Source organism: Tasmannia lanceolata, unplaced genomic scaffold (genome assembly GCF_043159265.1).
Source record: "Tasmannia lanceolata isolate RefF3 unplaced genomic scaffold, GAP_Taslan_0.1 ptg000048l, whole genome shotgun sequence".
NCBI lineage: Eukaryota > Viridiplantae > Streptophyta > Magnoliopsida > Canellales > Winteraceae > Tasmannia > Tasmannia lanceolata.
Window position 1 is genome coordinate 4,844,548 of NW_027518725.1, and position 19,542 is coordinate 4,864,089.

The window sequence follows — 19,542 nt, forward strand, 5'->3', positions numbered from 1 at the left end:
TCAGGACAGGTGGTGGCCTGTGAGAGGCTGGAGCTTTTACACCCCATCAGTTTTACATCGTGACAAGTGATTGTGAGGCCCTCATTGGATTATTGGCTGAAAATTCAACATAATTTTGGAGCTCAACAATCAGTTGGGGAGCTCACAGTCAGCTGTCATAATCTGAAACTAACATGGCCTAAGGAATTTATTGTAAAGCAAAATCAGTACTATGAAATGTCTGAGCTGAAGTCGAGAGCATGGTTTTAAATTTCGACCGAAATCCGAAATCCATAAAAACCAAAACGGTCATTTATTTCGACCGAAATTTCGGTTTTCCGAAATTTGACCCAAAAATTCTTTTTTTTAATATTAATTTAATATTCACCGAAATTTAATATTGAATAAAATATTAGTTTCGGGTCTTGTACCAGATTTCGACCGAAATTTCAAAGTCCGAAACCGCTACAGAAACCGAAATTTTAAACCTTGGTCGAGAGACACGCAGAGAAAGACTTAAGGGTAAGCAATTTATTGTACTATGAAATATCTGAGCTATAGTCGTGACTCGTGAGACACGCAGAGAAAGACTTTTGGGTAAGCAATTTATTGTAAAGCAAGAAACTCCCTTAAATTCCACTGATTCTTTCTACGAGCACATTGGTTGTGTCTCATAATTATGCCAACGCATTTTTAGTTGGATGTCGGCGGACGGGCAATTGTTAAAAGAGTTTATATCCAAAAATTACTAGGCCCCACCTGCATTATTGGAAGTAAAATATTTACCCCCTTTTCTCTTTTTACATTACAAGGAATAGCTAGGGAAGAAAAGGGGGGAAAAGGTTTCTGAGGTATTGCGGAACCTGAGCAGCCCTCTAAATACCCCATCTCCCATAGTTGTTTGACTCATCCAACCCATTCATTCGATAGGTTATAGTTAGGATTATTGTTAGGGTTAGGGTTATGGCTTATGGTTATGGTTATGATTTGTGGAGGTTTAAAACGGATGGCTAGAAATTAGGTTAGGATTGAATGGTTAGGATTATGGTATGTAGATTGTTTGTTAAGAACGCCCTATCTGTGTGAGGTGCTATAGAATGAATGGGTAGGATGAGTCAAACAACATGTAGATGATGTATTTATAGAGGGTTGCTTAGGCTGAGCTATAGCTCAGAAACCTCGCCGCCATAATATTTACCTTGATTATCTAACTCCAAAAATATATCCAATTGGACGATCCCAACCATCCGATTGTTAATCAAGTCAGTGGTAACAAATCACAAACCATATTTAAATACAAGATAGAATAGCTCAAACTATGCACTAATTCAAGTCCATCCAAAGTTTAAAAAAACTGTTCATACTATTCTCATGATGAACAACCATATATAAGAATGTGCTCCCCTCCTCCATCATAAACCCAACACCATAACCATAAAAAAAACATGGGTTCTTCTTCCTTCATGGCCCTCAAATCTTCCTCCACTCTATCCACCTATCTTCTTATTCTTATTCTCACCTCTCTACTTTCAATTGCTTCTTATTCCACTGCTACTACCAGAGCTTCCAAGTCCAAATTTGACATGTCAAGCTATATTATCAACACCCACAATTTTAGCAGACCCTCTCACTTCCCCACCCAACATGACTGGTATTCTTTCATGCTCCAATCAGTTGTCAATGGCAATTCCAATCTTACCACTCATGATCACTTCCCCACCCAACATGAATGGTCTTCTTTGATGCTCCAATCAGTTGTTAATGGCAATTCCTGTCTTACCACTCATGATCGAATCTTTTACATCTATGATACCGCAATGAACGGATTTGCTGCCAAACTGACCGCCCAAGAAGCCCAAAACATGGCAAAAATACCCGGAGTTATCAACGTCTACCCTGACAGAATGATAAAGCTCCAAACCACAAGATCACCAGATTTCATCGGCCTTAATGCAAATTATGGTCTCTGGCCGAAAAGTAATTTTGGTGAAGGTGTGATAATTGGCTTTGTTGACAGTGGAATCTGGCCGGAAAGTGATAGCTTTAAGGACGATGGCCTCGGACCTGTTGGGCCTGAGTGGAAGGGAGAGTGCGAGTTCGAATCCAGTTTATGCAACAACAAGCTCATCGGTGCGAGGTTCTTCTATGCTGGTGCGGAATCCCTTGCGGGGCCCATAGATGAAGAGGCTGGTGAATATAGTAGATCACCTCGAGATGCAAGCGGCCATGGCACGCCTGTCGCTTCAATTGCCGCTGGCGCTGCAGTTGCGAACGCAAATTTGTTTGGCTTCGCTGTTGGAACTGCCCGTGGTATTGGTGGATATTTTCAAAATATTTTATTTTTAAAATAAAATATGAGTTTTTCTGTGATAGACAATTTTTTTTTTATTTTCTATATAATTAAGGCCATGTCTGGCAACCATGAAATTTTTTTTCCACCATAAATTAGTTTCTCCAAGTGGTGGGATAAGGATAGTGTGGGTGGGAGAAGGAGAGACTTGGGAGGGCAAGAATGAGTTGAGGTGAAAACTGGCTAAAAACGGAGAAAAGTCGATCATAGTTTGGGTTGAGTTTTTTGTTTCCTTTTTTTCTTTTTTCGGGCTTATCTTACCCATTCCTCACTCAGTCCCTCTAGTATCAATCTCTTTCCCAGCCCCCCAGCCTCTGGGCATGCTAATATTCCAAGAAAAAAAATTCATGGTAAACAAACGTGTCCTAGAAGAAGGCTTTCAAATCAATCTTTTGTGAATAGTGTTTTTACTCTCTAAATAGGGGTGCAACTTGGGCCGGCTCGGGTTCAACTTTTCTAAAATATGACCCGAACCCCACCCGATTTTATGGTAAACGCTCAACCCAAATTCCAAAAAAGTCCACATGAGTTTGTTTTTTTTATTTTTTATTTTTTATTTATCGGTAAGTTGGGATTAGGTGGACCCCTACCAATATATTGATTAATTAAAGATGATACAATAAAAGAAACAAGAGCACTCCCCAATTAGAACAAAGTCTAAGGAAAGGGCAGAACAACTAAGGGCATTCTACCCTTGAAATCAAAACACAGCACAAAGTCCACATGAGTTGCCTCGGTTTTGGATATTTGTTAGCCCACTTTGAATGGATCGATAATGCTGTGTTATGATCAAAAGAGCAAGGTCGGTGTATCTCCCAAGCTCCCTTACCTTGCTCTTTTGATCATAACACTAACATTATCGATCCATTCAAAGTGGGCCAACAAGTGGTATCAAATCCAGTCCAAGATTTCTCGCACGTTTTATCCTTTTTTTCTGGAAAACTTTTTTCAGTCAAAATATGGCATATCATATATCAATTGAAAGATTTTTTTAATCTAGTTTCTAACAAAAAAACACGGCATTAATGATCCATCCAATCGGGTTCAATAATATTGACACTCCTTTTTCACTCTTCTCTTTTTTCTCTAAGTATACTGCTTTGAATTTGGAGTGCAGCCCTTGATCATGGTATATGAACTGTATCTTCAGGATTTATTTCTTGGTAGCCACTTGCATAAGTGGTGAAATTAAAGTCTTTTAAGAGTCTTAATTCACTTGCCTCACTTAACTCTCATTTCTATACCTATTTCTTAATTTGATTATTTGTATCTCCACCATTTGATCATCCATCGTACCAATTTGTCCCAACAGGTATGGCGAGTAAGGCGAGGATTGCCATGTACAAAGCCTGCTGGGCCGGGCATGGCTGCGCTGATTCCGACATTCTTGCTGCAATAGAGAAAGCCATAGAGGACGGAGTTCACGTCCTTTCCCTTTCTCTGGGTGCCAACGACCCTACTAGGCCATACTACCAGAACCCAACTGGTATTGGTGCTTTTGCAGCAATTGAGAAAGGAATTTTTGTTGCGGGCGCAGCCGGAAATAGTGGCCCTTCTATTTTTTCTGTTACGAATTCAGAGCCATGGACAACCACAGTCGCTTCTGGAACAATCGACAGGACATTTCCAGCACAAATCATTCTTGGGAATGGAGAGGTCTGCTGGATATGATCAAAATATTTTATTTTTAAAATTTGAAAAATGAGTTTTTTTTTTACAAAGAGACACTTCTTTTGTAAAAGAGTATTGCCAGGGAAACCGACAGTAGGACCGAAAAGGGGACCGGGCAAATTGATTCTTGCCACAACATGCCAAGTGACGTGAGCAACCCCTAGATTTGGGAAAACCAAGAAAAAGTAAACATATTATCGTACACATGACATTTTTTCATTGCAGGTCCCATGCTCGGTGGTACTCTCGGTTTCCATATCAATTTCCTTTGTAAAATGGTACACAAATGATACTTGTGTTGTGAAAAATGTGTTATTTTAAATGAAAGGTTACTTTTATTTGAAAGTCTAGGGGTCTCATTTTCAATAAGATATTCTCCTCTTCCACTCTCCTCTTTTTTCCCCTCTAAGTGCGGGTATGCTGATTGTTTTGAACTGTTCTTGGCACTGGAATTGTAATCTCGAGACTTATTTCCATGGTAGCCATTTGCACAAGTGGGGAAATTAAAGCCATTAAGTGAAAGCCTAGACTTTCCTTACCTACATCCCATTTTTCTAACCCTCTTTTTTATTTCAGTTTGTGTTTCTTATTTGGATTAGTTGCATCTCCACCATTTGATCATACATTCTTGATACCAATTTTGTCCCAACAGGTCTATGAGGGTGTTTCTCTTTACGACGAGAAGGTGAATGCTAGCATTACGAATACTCTTGTTCTTCTTAATTACTGCAACTCTACCGATATAGTTCGTAGTAACGTAATGGATAAGATTGTAGTCTGCAAAGGAGGCGACGTAGGTACTTCGATTCTCGTTCTAGATGCTGTTGGTGCAGGATTGGCCATCTTGGATGGCGTGTACATAGAAGATGGCGTCCCAAGTACTGCTTTTACAGTGCCTGGTCTAAGAGTAGCAGACAGAAGACAGAAGATAACTACTTATATGAACAGCACGCAGAATCCAAAAGCAGCTCTGAAATTGGATGGCGTTACAATTGTGGGGGAAAATAGAGCTCCATTCGTGCACTACACTTCCTCCAGAGGCCCAAATCCTGTTGTCCCACAACTTTTAAAGCCGGATATTCTTGCTCCCGGAGTGAACATCTTAGCTGCATGGATTCCCATTAAGGCGCCAACTGGATTTGATTATGACACAAGAATGACGGCTTTCAACATGCTTACAGGTATTGAAGTATAAATTATTAAATAACACCAACTCTAACGGATTAAGTTTTTGTAGTAATTGGTTGTTTTTCACATCCTATCATCGTCACGATTCAAAACGCACAAAACCCAACAACCTCTTGATATTAAAATCCACTTGTACACTTGACTTATAGCTTGAGATTTTGGAGTAATTGGTTGTTTCGGGACAGGCACCTCCTTTGCTTGCCCACATGTGTCAGGCCTCGCAGCTCTGCTCCGTAATGCCCACCCAACATGGTCTCCAGCAGCAATCAGGTCCGCTCTGATGACAACTGCCACCGATCATGACAACCAAAACCGCAGAATTGCCCTCTACGAGAATTTCCAAATGGGTACTCCTCTGCACTACGGTGCCGGCCTTGTTGTCCCCGGAATGGCGATGAACCCAGGTCTGGTTTATGATGCCAATGTTGATGACTATATCAATTTCTTGTGCACTCTGAATTACACCGTCGAACAAATCCAGAGTATTGTGAAGAGACAAGTAATTTGTTCTAAGTTCGAAGGAGGACCAGGGGACCTCAATTATCCATCCTTCTCTGTGGTATTTGATAGTGAAAACAAGGTTAGTGTGTTGAAGAGGACATTGACAAATGTGGAAGATCGAGAAGTGAATTACAGTGTTAGAATCGTTAATGACCAACCCGATAAGGTGGAGATATCGGTGAAACCAGCGATGCTTACTTTCAAAAAGATGAACGAAAAGTTGAGTTACAGTATTGAGTTTAAGAGCATGGTTAACTCTGTTTTTGAGTTTGCGTACGTGATTTGGGAGAACGAAAATCACAGTGTCAAGAGCCCCGTTTTACTCACATGGTATAATTGAAGATGGAATAAAGAGACTTTTACAGATTGATTCAGTGGGCTAAGGGATACATGTTGGGATTCTTGTGTTTATGGCATATAGCTTCTACATAATCTATAAGAGAACCCCGTCTTAAATTTATAGGGACGGCTATTAAGAATAAAAGACCTCTCTCTCTCTCTCTCTCTCTCTCTCTCTCTCTCTCTCTCTCTCTCCCCTAGTTAATTCTAAGATTCTTCTTTTTCCCTATTGGATTCTAGGGCATATTTTAGATTGTACGCTTAGGCGACGATTTTTCGTTTGATCCGTTGAGTCAAAAATGGCCCCTCGAGTTGGGTCAGGTTAGACCTCGTCTGGTTGGTACTCTAGTTGGAATGGGTTCGGGTTGAGTAAATGGTTCCTCAGGTTGGCTTCAAGCGGACCCAACCTGACCCGAGCTGCACGCCTCTTCTCAAAAGCTGTTTAGAATTTCCAAAAAACTCTAAAGCATATAAGACAAGGTGAGTTTGTCTCATTATCAAAAACAATGTGCCCAAGTTAGAGTTTTTAGTGTTTGTTTAATATTAGCCCATTTTCAAGGAGTAAGATGACCAACCAACAACAGAAATTTAGTGAACACAATCCTAAGTCTGCGAATGGAGAGGAAGTAGACGGGTAAGTGTGTCCTAGGATTCAACAAGAGAGAAGATGGATGGAGATTTTGTCCCTTCGACTCGATTCATCAGAATGAGAATTGTTTTATTTTGTTATGTTAGATGTTATATATTGAAAATATTCCTCATGTTTAGCTTGAAAGTAAAAATATATATATTAAGGGTATATTAATTTGTACTATAAGCTCCGTTTCTTTCGATGCAAAATGAGTGTAAAACAAATTCTAAGCCCATTAAAGCAAAAATTGTGCCCATTTAGGTCGAAAGAAACGGATCCACAGTGAAAATATGTTTAGATGTAAGACACTCCATCAGACTCTTTTTATAGCGTCTATGTCCCCATCCTATTAATTAAGGGTTGTGCATGAGACACTTCAGCGTACTCACTTCATATGCTTCATATGCTTATGTCCCACGCATTTAGAATCTGATCCAAAAGGATCCATGGGACCTTTTGGGTCCCTTCACAGGCCTAACTAAGAAGCGACTGAGATTTCATGTCAATGGCAACTAACTCCATGGGATCAATCATCCATCACACCAAACCATTCTAAGTCATGTTGAACGCACAGTTGTGACCACAGGTTTAATAGATTCTAGTCCTAGAAATTTCCAATAAATTCTTCTTCCCATACATCAGCGATGCCGCAAACATTAATCTATCTATATCTATAAAGCTGAATGTGGTAAGCTGGGGTGTCGCCACGTGGCACCCCCATTGTATTCTGAAATTTAAAAACGTTTCATAATTGAACTTCGACTTCCCATAACGCATGGAATTCCAAACGCTATAAAGTAGATGTGGTAAGGTGGGTGTCGCCACGTGGCACCCCCACTGCATTCCGAAATTAAAAAACACTTGATAATTGAGCTTCGAGTTCCCACGACGCATGGAATTCCAAACACTATTTTGACGCTATTTAAAGCTCAACTAGGAGTTCCCACAACACATAGAATTCCAAACGTTATTTTGACGCTATATTTTAGGATTTCCTTTAAAAAAGAATTGGTTTCTCACGAATTCGCATTATTCTCCTTTTAAACAGCTGATAAGTTAGAACCAAATTATGCTTAGGGGAATCAAATTTGGCAAACGTGCTCTTATTCTTTCACCCCGTGCATCGCACAGAACTCCAACTACTTACATTAATATCAGAATAAATGTGGAATGTTGCCTAAAAAAAATCATTTGAGCCGTCAATTTGCAATCTAATGAACAACGGTTAAGATCATTCCAATTGCTGGGCCTTAGTGATTTTATAAATACTCAACTTGATGGTAATTATATTACCAAATTGCATTTGTGGCAATTAATAAATTAATCAACAGAAGAAAAATCAAAGTGGACTCGTTCTACTCAGTAACAGCTTGGGCTCGATCAGTCTCAGGTGGTTTTTGAGCCCCACTAAATCAGGAACTCGGTTTGGATCCTAAAAATCTCACGTTATTGGGAGTTAGAAGAAAGCAAATGGGTCTTTGACACACACCCACTATAGATCCATAGATGTAGGAATCAAGTGTTTGTAGACTTATTTAAACTGAGCCCCATCGACTACCAAAGTTTCAAAATAGACCAAAAAGCTTAAAGTCTTAAACTCCATGAGAGAGAGAGAGTTCCAACCAAGGTTTTAAATTTTGGTTTCGGTACCTATTTCGGACCCCACTGAAATCCGAAATTTCGGTCCGAAATTTGGTATTAAGCTTCGAAATGTGGGACCGAAATTTTGTAACATTTATTTATTTTTTTAAAAAATGCAATTTTCTCAAAATTTCGAACTGAAATTTCGGACCATTTATTTCGCGAAATATCAAATTTCAGGAAATTTCAGTTTCGGTCCCCACTGAAATCCGAAATTTCAGATTTCAGCCGAAGTTTAAAACCATGGTTCCAACTATAACCATGTGGAGAGGATCATTAATTTGTGTGTTCTTCTTCTTACTGATTATACAAACACCTTCATTAACCAATGTTACTGCCGATGCCGTGCGTGACATAGACGGCAACGAGATTCAGCGCAGCGAAGAATGCTATATAATTTCAGCAATTTGGGGAGCCGGCGGTGGTGGGTTATCACTCGCATGCCGAAATAGTACTTCCCCGGCCTCGTCTTGCTCAAATGTCATGCAACATCAAAAGGACACCAGGTGGGCCAGACTCTCAATTGTTAGATATTTTCAAAATGTTTTGGGTCAATTCAAAATGTTTGAAAGTGTTTTATCAAATAAAAACAGATTTTCAAAGAGAGGGCCGGTCGACCACGGAGGTTCGGTCCACCGCGGATCGGAATCTAGAAATATAAACGATTTCAAGAAAGGTATGGCCGGTCGACCGCAGTAGGCCCGGTCGACTGCGGTTCTTTGGATCGTAAAAATAACAAGTCCAGAAGCATAGCGGCGGCCGAGTGAAAATCTATCCGTTGGGAGAAAAATAGACATATCTTTTCACTTCCAAATTTGAATTTCTTCGTGTCCTTTTGTTTCCCAACAGTCATGGATGATTTCAAACTCAATGGACACTTTATGAATGATCCAAATTAGTTCTATCGCGAAGAAGTGCGATCTAACGGCCATTATACAACCAATCTAAAGGGTACTTTGAAGAGGTACTTTGAAGGGATGCTTTTCACATTGAAAAGACATATGTGGAACTATAAAAATAGAAGAAAATCTGTCTTTTGAGAATGAGTTATTTGATGGACTTTTCTCTCATTCAATTCCCCTACTTTCTTGTTTACTCTCTCGTTTTTAAAGGATGAGTTTTATACAAAACTATACACTAAATACTGTTTTTCTGCAGAAACAGTTTTAGTGATTTTCTCTAAGGCTTGTTATTCTTAAAGGGTGTTTTGGGTTTGATTCTGCTTGTGCAAAGTGTCATCAAACTTTTGGATCATTTGTAGGATACTCCAAATGTTTGTCTGTCACGTTTCTAGCCAAAGTACTTTTCTGACTCTGGGCATTGCATGTGAATCTCATTCCACCAAACAAAACAATCCAAAAAATGAAAACGAAACAAAGATACTTATATTAACCCCCTTGTTTTGATTAGGTGCAACCCTCTTGTTGTTTTTATACACAACCACTTTGAGTCCTGACTCTTAGCATTGCATGTCAATCTCATTCCACCAAACAAAACAAACCAAAAAAAGAAAAAAGAAAATAAAAATCTTATTATAAGAAACATACATTCACCCCCTTGTTTTTTATTACTTACACCCCTCTTGTTGTTTCTATACACACCCACTTGGAATGAGTCCTGAAAAAATAAGCCCTCCGTTGAAGTGGAGGCTCCTTAATTCCAGCAATAATTTTTTACTTTTCGCAGGTAAGCTGGCTTGAACCCAAAATCCTCGTGGTTGCAACACATAGCACCTATCAGTGGTGATATTACCTAAGCCATTCCAACAAAATGTTTGATTTGCCATGTTTTCTACTTTTCTTCTTGGGGTTTCCGTTTTAACCAAAATTTTCAAAATAGAGTCTAAAATTATTTGGTGTAAAATTGTGTTTTGCTATTGATAATTCTTTGAGAGCAGATTAATTTTGGCTTTCAAAGCAAGTGAGCAATGATGAATTTTGGAATATGAGTTTGGTTGTCGTTTTAATAATAAGTGAAAACTAGAACTGGATCCATGAATTTTTTTTTTTTATATGAAACTACCTTGTAGGGAGTTCTAATCAATTCTCCATTGGCAGAACTAAATGCAACAGATCTGTCTCTGCAAAATGCAATCTTCTCAGTAGAGATAAACAACATCCCTGCAATAGGACCAGCTGTGGTTGACAAATAGCATTGACAGGCTTTCAACAACTTCTCTCTTTCCCCAACGCTGAAAATCTGTTTGAACACCTTCCCAACACCACCAACTTGTAGACTCCTAGCTCCCAGGCTCAGTTTACCCTTCACAGTTTCAGAGATCTTGGGCCCCATCCTCACTGAAATTTCCAACAGACAAAAAAAATCAGATACTTTCCGCAATTAATTTATGATATTAGTCCATACACACAAGCTACATATCAGTTTTGGGTAATCATTCTTCCATGTTCTTGTGTCTATGAATTGAGGCGGCAAAGGTAAAAAGGACTTGACTCAGGGGAGTCCACCGTGACGCGGAGGAGTTTTGAAATTATGCTTAAAAGAGATCATTTTATCAGATGGATTTTTATTTATCATTGTCAGCGTTGCTTCAAGTATACTTTCAGATACAATGGAATATTGAGTGTGTGTGTGTGTGTGTGTGTGTGTGTGTGTGTGTGAGAGAGAGAGAGAGAGAAATCAATGCAGAAAATGGAACGACAAAACAGGTTAAAAACCCAGGATAGGATTCAACAAAAAAAATTGACACAAACTCAGCTTGAATAGTTCTTTATTGAGATATTGACACAAGAAGAAAAAAAATCATTTAAGCAGAAGAAACCCAGAAAATTCTTAGGAAATTAACTCCTCAGAAGTTAGAAGACAAAAATGTTGAAAAATTTAACGATTCCCCATTTGTTACTAGAGTAAGATGCAAGAATACACTTACTATGTTCACGGACCCCATGCAAAACTGTCTGCTCTTTTGCTGAATTTGTTCATCCAGTCAATGACCAAATCAATTCTCTCTGCAGTTCAAGGGTCAAGATTGATACGCTACTGAACAGCATGAGACTAAAATTGCCATAAATTATTCATAAAAAAGGAGAGAGAGAGAGAGAGAGAGAGAGAGAGAGAGAGAGAGAGAGGGCAGATTATTACTCTGTTTGAATTGGGAAGACCCATTTGAAGCAGAACGACTGCCTAACAGATTTGGGAACAAAAACGAGTCTCTCCCGTGATCTCTCATCTGTATTTTTTACGGAGGCAATGAGAATTCCTATAACGTGATCGTGGATTAGGTTCTTCATATTAAATGGATGTCTGATCTCCTCTTGCTTCAAGCCTCTTCCTTAGAGATAGATACCTTTAAGTGTTCTTGATACACTTTTGACTCGAGTGACAGAGCCAGTGGATCTGAGACCCAACCCAAAGGGGAGAGTTAAGCTTCAAAGAAACAGGGTTCAGCCACAGTGGATGACAGATTATGTAAACAACTAATGTGAACTGAATCTCAAGGAGGTTAATACGATGGAACTTAGTTACAACTATAGTTAGTAGTTAGTCATGTGGTGTAACCAAGGTTAGTTAACGGTTATAGGTAGTTGGTATTAGCATATATGAAGTGTATTGTAATTCAAGAAAGGTAATCAAAGAATTTTCTCTGTCATTTCTTCTTCTTCTTCTCTGAAAACTCTCTGAAAACAGAGCATTACCAGTACTCTGATGTTGCAGTAAGCTTTTCTCTATCATTGGTGCTTTCATTGTTCTGTCCTCATGGCGGACGGTACAAGAGCTCGACAAAACTCCCAATTTGATGTTGCAGCAGAAAAGCTTACTGCTCAAATGGCCACCTTACAGAGACAACTTCGTGAGGATTTCATGGCTATTCTCCTTCCAATGCAACAAAAATTGGACAAGTTGTCTTCTGAATTTGAAAACAGCAAAACCTAAACCAATCAATTCAATTCCAATTCGTTCTCAAATCAAGACGAGTTGAATTCCTATGTTCTTCCTCACCTTCCTCCGAAACACCTAAAGCTTGATTTTCCGAAGTTTAGTGGTGGAGATCCCTCTAATTGGCTTTTCAAAGTTGCTCAATTCTTCTCTTTTCATAAAACTCCAGAGAATCAGAAACTTCCAATGGTTTCTTTTCACATGGAAGGTTCAGCTTCAAGTTGGTTTCAATGGATGTCAAATAGAAATCAGCTGCGATCTTGGCAAGAATTCGAAACAGCAATTAAATATCGTTTTGGTCATTCTCCCTATGCCAATCCACAAGGTGCGTTAGTCAAATTAACTCAAATAGGCTCTGTTCTTGAATATCAAGCTAAATTTGAGGATTTGTCGAATAAAGTCTATGGTCTTTCTGATAATTTCTTGAAAAGTTGTTTTATTTCGGGACTTAAACCTGAGATTCGATGAGAAGTGATAGCCCATCAGCCATTTGGATTGCATCAGGCTATTGGTCTTGCTCGATTACAAGAGGATAAAATTGCAGAAGTTTGTATGGTTAGTAGGCAATGGAATTCCAAAGTCAGTACTCAACCTTCTCTTTTAGGACCTACTCCTAATTTTGCTACTCAGAAAACCCCACAGAATTCGTCTAACAATTTCAACACTTCAACTTTTCCAACATCAAAAACCTCTTCTTCTAACAATTCAGCTGCTGCAAAAATTCCAATCAAGAAACTCTCATATGCTGAAATGCAGCAAAAACGAGAAAAAGGGCTATGTTTTAATTGCGAGGAGCGATTTCATCCTAGACACAGGTGCAAGAATCAAATGTCGCTTTTGTTGTTAGAGCGTGACAGTGGTGCAGATGAAGTGTTTCATTTGCACGAGTAAGAAACACCTTCAGAATCTCTTGAAGGGTTGGCAGAACCTACTATAAGTTTCTATGCTTTCATGGGTCTGAATGTGTCAAAACACTCTGGCTAGAAGGTATCATTGAAAACCGTATTCTTCAAGTGTTAGTCGATAGAGGTAGTACCCACAATTTTATACAGGAAAGGGTAGCAAAATTCTTGGGCTTACCTATTACTCATTCTCCTCATTTTAAGGTTCAAGTGGGTAATGGATAATTTTTAACTTGTCATGGAATGTGCTCCAACATTCTAGTTGACATCCAAAACCATTCCTTCGTTACAGACTTATTCATCATTTCCTTACATGGGGCTGATGTTATTCTGGTTGTTCAGTGGTTGCAACAATTGGCGCCTGTTACCACTGATTATAATGCATTGACAATGGCTTTTGTGTGGCAAGGGAAACCAGTTCATTTCTATGGACTTCAAGATCATCAGTCAGATTTTATTTCCCCAAACCAGTTACATAAATTGGCGGATAATGGTGGTTTATCCTCTTGCTTCATGTTACTCTCTTCCACAACAAGTACAGCTACTCCTCAATTGGACAACAACCCTTATCACCAAGTGGACCCGGCCTTACAATCTATTCTGCAACAATTTACAGAGGTATTTGATGAACCTTTTGCTTTGCCTCCTTTCCGATCTACTGATCATCGTATTTTGTTGGAACCAAATTCAAAACCTGTTAATATTAAACCTTACAGATATCCACATTTTTAGAAATCAAAAATTGAAAAATTAGTTAAGGAAATGCTTGATTCAGGGGTTATTCAACCCTGTACCAATCCATTTAGTTCCCCTGTTCTGTTGGTAAAAAATGAGATGGTAGCTGGAGGTTTTGTGTGGATTATAGAGGCTTGAATGCTATCACCATTAAGGACAGGTTTCCCATACCAACCGTTGATGAATTGCTCAACGAATTACATGGAGCTAAGGTGTTTTCCAAACTGGATTTACGAGCAGGTTATCACCAAATCCGAATGGCTCCATCTGATATCCCTAAAACCGCTTTTCGAACACATGATGGGCATTTTGAATTTCTTGTTATGCCCTTCGGTTTAACAAATGCTCCCTCCACCTTTCAGGCTACCATGAACCAAGTTTTTAAACCTTTTTTACGGAAATTTGTCATTATTTTCTTTGATGACATTCTGGTTTTTAGTCAATCTATTGATGATCATGTCCTTTACGTCACTCATGTTCTACAGACCCTTAAAACTCATTCATTATATGCCAAGTATAGTAAGTGTCTGTTTGGACAACATTCCATTGATTATTTGGGTCATGTGATTTCGAACAAAGGGGTTCAACCAGATCACAGGAAGATTGAAACTACGCTGAATTGGCCGGTAACTTCTAATCTGAAACAATTACGAGGTTTTTTGGGTTTAACAGGGTATTATAGAAAATTTGTCAAAGGCTATGCTACCATTGCATCTCCTTTAACTGAATTACTTTTTAAAAAAAATAGATTTTCATGGTGTAATGAGGCCCAACAAGCTTTTGACAACTTGAAGCAAGCTATGACAATGGCACCAGTTTTGACATTACCAGATTTTTCACAACCGTTTTACTTGGAAATGGATGCTTCTGGGGTGGGAATTGGCGCTGTGTTGATGCAAAAAGGCTATCCTATTGCCTATTTCAGTAAGAAGTTATGTCCACACATGCAAAAGGCTTCCACTTATGTCAGAGAATTGTATGCTATTACCTCATCAGTGGTTAAATGGGGCCAATATTTGTTGGGAAGCAAGTTTTACATTCATACGGATCAAAAGAGTTTAAGGGGACTCATGGATCAGGTAATTCAAACACATGAACAACAACATTACCTTACTAAACTTTTGGGTTATCACTATGAGATTACTTATAAACAAGGAAAGGATATTCCCGCTGCTGATGCTCTGTCTCGATTGCCAGTGGACACTCCTGATTCATTACCAGTGCATTGCATGGCTATTTCTATTCCTCAATTTGACTTTCTGAATATTCTAAGACAGGAATTAGAAGAGGATACTAAAGCTAAAACTGTCTTTGAGAAGTTACAACAGTGACCTGAGGATTCTCTTCATTGGTCCACCATGGATGGGTTACTCTATTCAAAGGGAAGCTTTATTTACCTGCTACTTCTTCTCTCAAGGAACGTATATGAATTTCATTCTACGCCCATTGGGGGTCATGCTGGTATTCACAGAACTTACATCCGCTTAGCCACGAATTTTTTTTGGAAATCTATGAGAGCAGATGTTCATAAGTTTGTTCTTCACTGTGTGGCGTGCCAACAAATTAAAAGTCCTAATGTCCCTTCTTATGGTCTTCTGCAACCTTTGAATATTCCCGAACAGGTTTTGGAAGATTTAAGCTTAGATTTCATCACTCATTTACCCACCTCTCATAGTTTTTCTGTCATTCTGGTGGTAGTACACAGGTTTTCTAAGAGTGCACATTTTGGAGCTTTGTCCAAGCATTATAATGCGAGTAAGGTTGCCTCTTTGTTTCTGGAAATGGTGTGTAAACATCATGGCATCCCAGATCACTAGTCAATGATAGGGATTCTGTCTTCTTGAGTAACTTTTGGAAAACTTTGTTTTAATTACAAGGCACGGAATTACGGATGAGTTCTGCATATCACCCACAAACCGACGGCCAAATGGAAATTGTAAATCATTGTTTAGAACAGTATCTGAGGGCTTTTACATCTGACTACCCTACAAAATGGTCCATTTTTTTGGGTTGGGCAGAATACCATTGTAATACAACTTTTCACTCTTCACTGGGAAGGTCTCCGTTTGAAGTAGTAATTGGGAGACTTCCTCCCAACATACCTGCTTATTGCAGAGGCAGTACCAAATTAGAAGCTTTGGATCAAGACTTGGGGACCATAGATGAGTTATTACATAATCTGAAAGAAAATCTTGTTTCCGTTAAGGCTCGAATGAAAGCTAAGAGTGATGCACATCGCACAGACTTGCATTTTCAAGAGGGAGATTGGGCTTTACTGAAGTTGCAACCATATAGACAAGTCACAGTGGGGCATAAGCCTAATCACAAACCTGGGAAAAAGTTTTTTGGTCCATTTCAGATACTCAATAAAGTTGGGTTAGTCGCTTACAAACTCAAGCTGCCTGAAGGTTCACAAATACACCCTGTTTTTCATATTTCTGTTTTGAAACCATTTCATGGTGATCCTAGGTCAGTCGTGGTACCATTAGAATTGCCACTAATTAGCATCAACAGTCGTCCAGTAATCGAACCTGTAGCTATTCTGAATGAGCGACAGATACTGCACCAAGGAAAATGGATTAAACAATCGTTGGTACAGTGGAAACAATTACCACTGGAAGAAACCTCATGGGAGGATGCTGATGAATTTCACCTTCTATTTCCTTCCATTCACCTTGAGGACAAGGTGGTTTTTAATGGGGGTGGCAATGATACACTTTTGAATCGAGTGAGCCAGTCGATCAGGGACCCAACCCAAAGGGGGGAGTTAAGCTTCAAAGAAACAGGGTTCAGCCACAGTGGATGACAGATTATGTAAACAACTAATGTGAACTGAATCTCAAGGAGGTTAATACGATGGAACTTAGTTACAACTATAGTTAGTAGTTAGTCATGTGGTGTAACCAAGGTTAGTTAACGGTTGTAGGTAGTTGGTATTAGCATATATGAAGTGTATTGTAATTCAAGAAAGGTAATCAAAAATTTTCTCTGTCATTTCTTCTTCTTCTTCTTAAGACTCTCTGAAAACAGAGCATTACCAGTACTCTGATACTTGTAAGTATCAGTTCTCAACTGCAACAGGTCGACGGAGAGTCCTTTGAATGGTGGAGAAACCTTGGAATTCAGAAATGTGCTCCGGGGAATAAAGTTAGTGCAGATTCACAACTTTTTGCTGCTGAGTCATCTTCAGCTCATCAGGAATAAAAGCATTGTCATGAGCTAAAAAGAAAAGAAAAAAGGTCCCATTGCTGGTATTCATAGCTTTTCAAAGAGATTGCAATTAACCCAACTGCCCCTTTGGGTAGTTGCAACAATTATTCAACAGTTTTTCACTTTAGCCAAAGGAAGATAGATCTTTTCTTTTTTTTTGAAAAGGAAAGGAAGATAGATCTTTGTTTATTCAATTTGAAACTTACTCTAGTTAAAGGAAGTTTATGTTTGAGGTTTCTCATCAGTTTTCACTTTGCAAAAGATCTTTAGAAAATTTTAACTCTTAAAAAATCAGCATATTACTACTAAGGACAACCCATGTTCTTTACTTCCTTTTCATTCTCTCCATGATTAGGCCGAGTAGATTGTTTATACAGTTTGATGAAGTCGGTATTTTTTTTTTATGGAGACAGCATTCTTGCAAGTCTAGATGAACTTTTGAGCTGGCTTATTAAAGTTGTGATCTTTGACTTGTTTCATACAAAAGAATCTTACTGGTGTATCAACAAAGAACAATGACTCTGTGACCAAAACTATATTCTAATGCCCACACTGAGGACCACAGTAATATTATAGATTCAAAACAAGAGAAAGAATGACATTGTGAAAATTAGGTGAGCCCAAATTACAATCTAACAAAAAAAAAACACACACTTTTTTTTTTGTCAAGTTCTCTCCGGAGGGTCAGTAAGTCAATCTTAGTGGTCATAAAAGAAACTTATCTGATACCCCGTGCTTATCTGTAACAAAGCCTTTTTAGCTTTTCTTTTCATCAGCATGATGTGGAAGGATAAGTTGGTTAGCTAGAAGGAGTCCCACCCCTTTTTGAGTCTCCACGTCGGTGTGTAATTTTGAAACCTATGTGGCAGAGAGCATCACCACATCAGCTCCACGTCCTTGGGTCAAAATCAGGGAGCCTTAACCCACAAGATTTCTGGAGCTTTCAATATCAAACTGAATAATGCTATCACCACAAATCACCCAATCTTTATGGCAAGCATCACATGAAACAGCCAGTGAGATGCTTTGATGTTATGTTGCATGAGTACGGGTAAAGTGTCAGAATCTGACACGAGTGCCCGAGTGTCAGATTAGGCTAATATATTTTAATCAATTTTAATTTTAACTTTCTTACATTATAATATAGCTATAACCAAGGTTTTAAATTTTGGTTTCGGGGTATCTTCAGTCCTCACCAAAACTGAAATTTTGGCCAAAATCCTGAAATTTCGCCCGAAATTCGGTAGAAGCACTTGAAATGTCTGTTTTTTGGGCCGAAATTTCAGTAATTTCGGCTGAAATTCTGTAAAGAAATAAAAATAATAATGTTTTATCAAAAATTTTGCCGAACCTTTGGCAATTTCGGTTTCCAAACGTTTTGGTTTCGGTCCCGACCGAAATTTAAAACCATGGCTATAACAAGTAATATAATGAGAATTTTGGTAAATATAATATTTTCTATATAAAAAAACTTATTATTAGAATAGATTAAACTCAAAACATGTGATAATTGTAAATTTTTTGTAGTAGTAATTAGAAAAAATAGATTAAAGGGATCTCCAAGTGTTGCAGTCAATCCAAACACGGGTATGTTGCCATTCAGAGGAATCCATGTAACAGAGCTTTGGGGCCTATTGTTCATACATCGCCAAGTTGGTCACCTGCTTGCCCATCAGATATTATAAGCACAGTAGGCCCTCTAAAGACTAATATCTCTCCGGAAAGATGTCGTACAATTGAAGAGTATCAGTTATTAGCTCTCTCTATTTTCATTTAGAAGTGCATTAATCTTTATACCATCTATCTTGTGCAGAACTTCACATTTCTTGTACAGAAGAACAGAATTGCATCTTGTTCTAGTATAAAAAGATTAAATAACGCCATCTCCAACAGCTTAAGCTTTTGGAGTAACCAAGCAAAGGTCCTGGGTTCAAAAATTCCTTGATATTAAAAATCCACATGTAATTGCCAACCCAAAAAAGGGGTCACATGTGCCACGTGTAGGCCAACCCTAAAAAGAGGGGCGACACATGAGGGGGGAGTATAAAAAGATTAAATAGCCTCATCTCCAACAGCTTAAGCTTTTGGAGTAATTGTTTTTTTTTATATAGGAAACGGGGCGGCACCTTAAATTTTATTAATAACAAAATATTAATTACAAGAGTAGGACATGAAATCTTGACCCATTACAATAAATGAAGATAATAAAAAAGAAAAAACCCCTTAACAAGAAAAAGCACTACATTATTTGCTACGAATGTAGGGAATACCAAGTTGATCACATCTAACAGCTCCTCTACAATCCTTAGGGAGACTTGTCCAATTCCAAAAGACTGCATTGATGCTGGTGTCGCAAGCATAATTAGTCACACTGTCCGCTACACGGTTTCTTCCCTCCAAAGGTGAGTGATAGCAAAATCCATAGCAGACAACATTTTCTTTATTTCTTTGGAGTAATTGGTTGTTTCACACATCTCATGCACTTGATGTTTTTGCTACTC

General features: G+C 38.6%; 2 protein-coding genes across 3 annotated transcripts; both read left to right on the forward strand.

The window, feature by feature from the left end:
* The first annotated feature begins 1,110 nt into the window (after positions 1-1,110).
* LOC143864163 (subtilisin-like protease SBT1.7) lies at positions 1,111-6,173 on the forward strand. Of its 2 annotated transcripts, none has more exons than XM_077375035.1 (4): positions 1,111-2,289; positions 3,642-3,985; positions 4,653-5,181; positions 5,338-5,477. In XM_077375035.1, exons 1-4 carry the CDS (start codon positions 1,425-1,427, stop codon positions 5,340-5,342), a joined length of 1,743 nt encoding a protein of 580 aa, XP_077231150.1. In that variant the 5' UTR covers positions 1,111-1,424; the 3' UTR covers positions 5,343-5,477. The 2 variants fall into 2 exon arrangements, with proteins under 2 accessions (XP_077231150.1, XP_077231149.1); XM_077375034.1 differs by having other exon boundaries at positions 1,274-2,289; positions 5,374-6,173.
* A 9,016-nt stretch (positions 6,174-15,189) lies between these two features.
* Positions 15,190-17,035, forward strand: LOC143864475 (uncharacterized). Its single transcript, XM_077375398.1, has 3 exons — positions 15,190-15,536; positions 15,890-16,559; positions 16,913-17,035. The coding sequence occupies exons 1-3, from the start codon at positions 15,190-15,192 to the stop codon at positions 17,033-17,035; spliced, it is 1,140 nt and encodes a 379-aa protein (XP_077231513.1).
* The last annotated feature ends 2,507 nt before the right edge of the window (positions 17,036-19,542 follow it).

What these genes read in the sequence shown, in the direction of transcription:
- LOC143864475 (XM_077375398.1), top strand. Translation starts at nt 15,190, where the DNA reads ATGGATGGGTTACTCTATTCAAAGGGAAGCTTTATTTACCTGCTACTT. An exon ending in ATTCTGGTGGTAGTACACAG is followed by an intron (nt 15,537 to 15,889) that starts GTTTTCTAAGAG and finishes TTCACTGGGAAG; the next exon opens with GTCTCCGTTTGAAGTAGTAA. An exon ending in ATGATACACTTTTGAATCGA is followed by an intron (nt 16,560 to 16,912) that starts GTGAGCCAGTCG and finishes CAACTGCAACAG; the next exon opens with GTCGACGGAGAGTCCTTTGA.
- LOC143864163 (XM_077375034.1), top strand. Translation starts at nt 1,425, where the DNA reads ATGGGTTCTTCTTCCTTCATGGCCCTCAAATCTTCCTCCACTCTATCC. An exon ending in CGCTGTTGGAACTGCCCGTG is followed by an intron (nt 2,290 to 3,641) that starts GTATTGGTGGAT and finishes TTGTCCCAACAG; the next exon opens with GTATGGCGAGTAAGGCGAGG. An exon ending in GGCTTTCAACATGCTTACAG is followed by an intron (nt 5,182 to 5,373) that starts GTATTGAAGTAT and finishes GTTTCGGGACAG; the next exon opens with GCACCTCCTTTGCTTGCCCA.